The sequence below is a fragment of the Salmo salar genome, chromosome ssa12, assembly GCF_905237065.1.
Source record: "Salmo salar chromosome ssa12, Ssal_v3.1, whole genome shotgun sequence".
Classification (NCBI taxonomy): domain Eukaryota; kingdom Metazoa; phylum Chordata; class Actinopteri; order Salmoniformes; family Salmonidae; genus Salmo; species Salmo salar.
In genome coordinates this window covers 8,454,120-8,460,183 of record NC_059453.1, presented here as the reverse complement: position 1 = coordinate 8,460,183, position 6,064 = coordinate 8,454,120, and the positions used below count along the sequence as shown (strand labels likewise).

The window sequence follows — 6,064 nt, the reverse complement described above, 5'->3', positions numbered from 1 at the left end:
CCTCATCTTTGTAAGTCACCTTGATTTAGACCCTGTGTGCTTTATCAGCTTCTTTATGAAAATATTTAGCAAACTCCATGACAGTAGCTAAAGCAAGGGGCTATTATATGTACCAGCACACACATAGACTACAAATGCATGCTGGTGCCGGGCATGCCCTGAGCTGAAGTGAGCGCTACTGGAGCGAAATTGGAGCCGGCGAGAAGACCGACGCTCCAGCCTTTGGGAATCTTGCTCCACGATCCAGTCAAATTGGGCACGCTCTGCTCTGCTCCGTTCCAAGCTCCGCTCAGGTACTCTGGTCCCTACCAGGCTACTGTGTTGCACTGGTAAATGCTTCACAATGTTTTTCTTTGTAGGCTATAGCCTAGAAATAATTTAAATAATATGGCCTAAATCATTCATGTTGGTTCCTTCTCAGGCCCCTGACCAACTTAGTGTTTATATGCTGTTTAATATGACATGTAGCCTATTTGAAATTATGTTCGGTCTAAGGCACTGCATCTCAGTGCTAGAAGCATCACTACAGACCTGGTTCGAATCCAGGCCGTATCACAACCGGCAGTGTTTGGGAGTCAGATAGGGCGGCGCACAATGGGCCCAGCGTCATCCGGGTTTGTAGTAAGAATTTGTTCTTAACTGACTTGACTAGTTAAATAAAGGTTACATTTACAATTACAAAAAAAATACTATGTTCATCATTTCATGTTTATTCTAATACTTTTCATTCAAATCCATATTGTTTGGTTTTCAATACTTAAAAACAATTGGTAGGTCCAGGTAGTCACATAAATAGATGGGTGTTTGTTAAATTGTGATTTTAATGAATGGAGTGAATTTGGAGCAGTGTTTTTTTTCTGTGAGGTAGCAGTAGGAAAGGACGTGGAGAGCCACACCCACTCATCGGCATTTCCAACCATTCACCTCTGCTCACATGCTCTGACCCCAACCCCTCCTCTACATAAAGGACTGGTCCATTCCGTTGTGGTGCACCACCTGTTTGTTCTTGTGTCGTCGTGGCAACATGTCTTTCAGCTGGTAGTGGCCCATGCGTGTGTGTTTATAGTAAGAGGAGTAGATGAAACAGGAGACTACCAAGAGGATCACCACCGCAGCTGCAGCCAGCCCTGCAATGATGGGCAGGTAGTCCACTACAGGGCAGGAGAGTAGAAAGAGAGAGAGAGAGAGAGAGAGGCAGATGGGAGAGCGAGAGGAAGGGAGATATAGTGAATTTGGAAAGTATTTAGATCCCTTGATTTTTTTTCCCACATGTTATGTAACAGCCTTATTCTAAAATGGATTCAATAAAAAAAAATCCTCATCAATCTACACAGAATACCCCATAATGACAAAGTGAAAAGTTTTTTAAATACTTATTAAAAAATGAAACAGCAGAAACACCTTATTTACATAAGTATTTGGACACTTTGCTATGAGACTCGAAATTGAGCTCAGGTGCATCCTGTTTCCATTGATCATCCTTCAGATGTTTCTACAACTTGATTGGAGTCCACCTGTGGTAAATTCAATTGATTGGATATTATTTGGAAAGGCACACACCTGTCTATATAAGGTTCCAGTAGACGGTGCAAGTCAGAGGAAAAACCAAGTCATGAGTCGAAGGAATTGTCCATTGAGCTCCAAGACGTGATTGTGTCGAGGCACAGATCTGGAGAAGGGTACCAAGAAATGTCTGCAGCACTGAAGGTCCCCAAGAACACAGTGACCTCCATCATTCCTAAATGGAAGAAGTTTGGAACCACCAAGACTCTTCCTAGAGCTGGTAGCCCGGCCAAACTGAGCAATCAGGGGAGAAGGGCCTTGGTCAGGGAGGTGACCAAGAACCAGATGGTCACTCTGAAAAAGCTCCAGAATTCCTCTGTGGAGATGGTTGTCCTTCTGGAAGGTTCTCCCATCTCTGCAGCACTCCACCAATCAGGCCTTTATGGTCGTGGCCAGACGGAAGCCACTCCTCAGTAAAAGAAACATGACAGCCCACTTGGAGTTTGCCAAAAGGCACCTAAAGGACTCTCAGACCATCAGAAACAAGATTCTCTGGTCTGATGAAACCAAGATTGAACTCTTTGACCTGAATGCCAAGCGTCACGTGTGGAGGAAACCCGGCACCATCCCTGCGGTGAAGCATGATGGCGGCAGCATCATGCTGTGTGGATATTTTTCAGCGGCAGGGACAGGGACAGGGAGACTAGTCAGGATCGAAGGAAAGATGAACGGAGCAAAGTACAGAGCGATCCTGGAGAGACATGAAAATAGCAGTGTAGCGATGCTCCCCATACAACCTGAGAGAGCTTGACAGGATCTGCAGAGAAGAATGGGAGAAACTCCCCAAATTTTACATTTTAAATGTAACCTTTATTTAAATAGGCAAGTCCAGTTAAGAACAAATTCTTATTTACAATGACGACCTACCCCGGCCAAACCCGGACGACGCTGGTCCAATTGTGCGCTGCCCAAAGGGAATCCAAATCACGGCCGGATGTGATACAGCCTGGATTCTGGGTTAAACGTGGAACATTGATATACTCAGAAGGATAGTATCTGAAGAGTGAAGGAGACTGGTTTTTACATCAGAAGTTAATGGTTATCTGTCGGAGACAGATGGCTGTGGAATGTGTTGTGGTAGACGGGCGGAGATCATTGGATTAGACATCAAGGGGGTTGAGGTCAGGTCAGTTTCCCTTAAGGGAGAAACAATGGTTTATTATCCTATCACCTCGTCTTCCTGTCAGACCATAACAGATGTTTGGATTGGAGAGAAGGAGGAGTGGCCATATTGGAGTATATACTGTATACTTGTGGTGTTGTAAACGTGTGTTGTCTGAATGCAGCTGTATTGACCCTCTGGGCAGAATAAACTTGGTTGAAATTTCATAATAGTTTGTTTAGTTTTTCACTCTGAGAATTAGAACCTAACAATTCGAACCAGGGACTGTAGTGACACCTCTTGCACTGAGATGCTGTGCCTTGGACCACTGCACCACTCGGGAGCCCAAAATACAGGTGTGCCAAGCTTGTAGCATCATACCCAAGAAGACTCGAGGCTGTAATCGCTGCCAAAGGTGCTTCAACAAAGTACTGAGTAAAGGGGTCTGAATACTTATGTAAATGTGATAAAGTTTTGTATTTATTATAAATTTGCAAAAAATTCTAAAAACCTGTTTTTGCTTTGTCATTATGGGGTATTATGTGTAGATTGAGGGGGGAAACAATTTAATCAGTTTTAGAATATGGCTGTAACGTGACACAATTTGGAAAAAGTCAAGGGGTCTGAATACTTTCCAAACGCAACCAACCAATCATTCAATGAACCATCCAACCAATCATCCATCCAACCAATCAACTATCTGTCTCACCTGTGACCTCCACGTTAACAGTACAGGTGCTGTTTCCCAGGTGATTTCTGGCGATGCAGGTGTACTCTCCAGAGTGAGACTTGGCCATGTTGGTGATGGTCACTACGGATCTCTCTTCTGTGGCGTTGGGGGCGTCTTGGGGGAGCAACCAATCGTACGAGGGGGCAGGGTTACCATTTGCACTACAGTTAAGTGATAAGGTGTCGCCCTCTGTGATGCTCATGGAGAAACATCCAGGACTCATAGTGATCTGAGGCTTGTCTGGAGGGGGGGATATGAGAAACAAGTTGATTAATGAGCGATAAAGAGAAACAGATGAGAAACAAGTTGATTAATGAGAGAATATGAAGTGAAAACAACATCAGTCAACGTCATGACTCGTCTGTTATCTAACTAACAGTTGTACTAAATGTGTGGAGACAGAGAAGCAGATGGACTCACAGAGCACGTTGATGTTGAGGCGGTCTGATTCCATCACAGGAGGAGGTTGGGGTCCCTCTGGTCCCAGATCCAACATGGCTGAACACCACAACTGGGCCCCGTCATCATCTCTACTCGGGGTGAAGTCCAGAGTATAGGCCCCATTCTCTGGTGTCTTGATGTTGTCCTTGGATTTATGTTGTGTGTCTAATTCTGTCTGTTCACCAGTGGTATTGACTTTGTAGAAGGTCACCCTGAGTCTCTCAATAGGAGCGATGTTCTGGACAAGACACTGTAGCTGGTACTGATGCTTCTCAACCATCGGATCCGGGTACTTCCTATAGCTGATGGAGACACTGTCTGGAAGCTCTGTGGAGGAATGGAAACACACACAGTGATTTAACAGTGCAGAGCCATACTAAGAATACATTCTGAAACACCAGAGAAGATAAGAGAGAGACGTTACTCACTATATACTGTGATGTCCAGCTGTTTCTGACACTGGCCTCCCTCTGTGTAGCACCTAGGTTTGTTATTCCAGTCATTCACACTGTCATGAAATATTTAAAGTGCAGTTAAAATAAATCAATGAAAAATAGAAGCCAGAATGGTCTAAAATACCAGTAAAACCATTCATTAAAGGCTATTGAAGCCTTTTTTAACGAGTTTTAAAGGTCTCAGCTGTGTCTGCCTCTCTTACCTGTCCACCCTCCAGTTTAGAAACTTCACCTCCTTGTCTGTTAGACCCGTCCCTCCCTGGGTGGCTTCCCAGCCCATCTCTACAGGGGTATCTGAGCTGCAGTTAGAGGAGGCTGGGTCTCCATACTTCACCACCAGCCTGGCAGGACTGATCACCAGGCACTCAGCATCTGGAAGACCAAGGTCAAGTTAAAACTTTATTGTTCTGTTATTGTTGATTTTATTGTTCAAACCAAACAGGAAAATATTATTGTCTAATGTTTATCTATCTGTATGTTAATCAACTACATGTTACACTCCATAACCCAGAAGTTGAACACACACACACACACACACACACACACAACATGCTACAGTACATCTCCCGTACTAGCAGACCCCATGCTTCTAATGACCTCTTGTTATCACTATGGCAACACAGACAACATCTGGACCCTCCTCTTCCTGCCATTGTGCTCTGTGATGCCAAACACACACACACACACACTGGCCTGTTACAGCCAGATCCACTCAGAATATTTGGACTCCAAATTCTATTTCACTCTGCCATAATAAGTACCACGAAACACACAGGCTTTCCAATCTATAAAGAAAAAAATACTTCATATTAAATACATAAAGTACTAAAATATTAAAACGAAACAGAAAAACACCTAAGCTATTAGGAGTCGATTGCGTCAATCTAATTGATATAGTAATAAAATCCCCATCAAAATACGTCTGAAGGGGAAACTCACAGGTAAAAAGAAATACATGGCGGAAGTTTTGTGCCCCCCCCCCCAAAAAGGGGTTAAATACATGTCAAAAGCAAAATATATATATATTTCATTTTAAATATTTTTGGTGGGGATACTTACAGAAATCCTAAAATCAAATGGCTAAATGATCAATGGTATGACCATCTTAAAACAATTACAGATGTTATCTTAGTAGAATGTAATTTACCAAGCACCTGTATCACAACGTTGTACTAGACCAGAAGTCAAACTTACCGGTGAAGTCACAATACAGAGACAATAATGAAACAAGTATTACAATCTCCATTTCCCCGTAATAATCCCTGAGCGTCCCTCAGTGAAGGACACTTTATTCTGTTAGGCGAGCTGAATCATTTTTACTGGAAACTCCCCAACAATCCACCCTTCTCTCTCTCTCTCTCTCTCTCTCTCTCTGTCCTGCTTCTTTACGGGCAGTGAGGGGTGAGCCCTCATCTCTCTTTCTCCTGCTTCTCTACGGGCAGTGAGGGGGGGAGAGGATGGGGGGAAGTGTAGTAGGTTCCTGTCGGTGTCACTGGTTTGGAATTTCCCAGAAAGCTAGAGAAAAATCTTTTAAGGGGGGGGTTAGAAGGATTACAGTTCTTGACACAAACCGGTGCGTCTGGCTCCTACTACCATACCCTGTTCAAAAGCCACTTAAATATATTTGCCCATTCACCCTCTGAATGGCACAAATACACAATCCATGTCTCAATTGTCTCAAGCCTTAAAAAACCTTCTTTAACCTGTCTCCTCCCCTTCATCTACTCTGATTGAAGTGGATTTAACAAGTGACATCAATAAGGGATCATAGCT

The 6,064-nt window shown here is 43.6% G+C and overlaps 1 protein-coding gene across 2 annotated transcripts; it reads right to left on the bottom strand.

The window, feature by feature from the left end:
- Positions 1-690: 690 nt before the first annotated feature.
- On the bottom strand, positions 691-5,730 carry LOC106564107 (vascular cell adhesion protein 1). Of its 2 annotated transcripts, none has more exons than XM_045690622.1 (6): positions 5,486-5,730; positions 4,495-4,663; positions 4,265-4,344; positions 3,816-4,163; positions 3,375-3,635; positions 691-1,151 (listed from the first exon to the last, which is right to left on the bottom strand). In XM_045690622.1, the coding sequence occupies exons 1-6, from the start codon at positions 5,535-5,537 to the stop codon at positions 958-960; spliced, it is 1,104 nt and encodes a 367-aa protein (XP_045546578.1). In that variant the 5' UTR covers positions 5,538-5,730; the 3' UTR covers positions 691-957. The 2 variants fall into 2 exon arrangements, with proteins under 2 accessions (XP_045546578.1, XP_045546579.1); XM_045690623.1 differs by having other exon boundaries at positions 4,265-4,317.
- Positions 5,731-6,064: the final 334 nt, after the last annotated feature.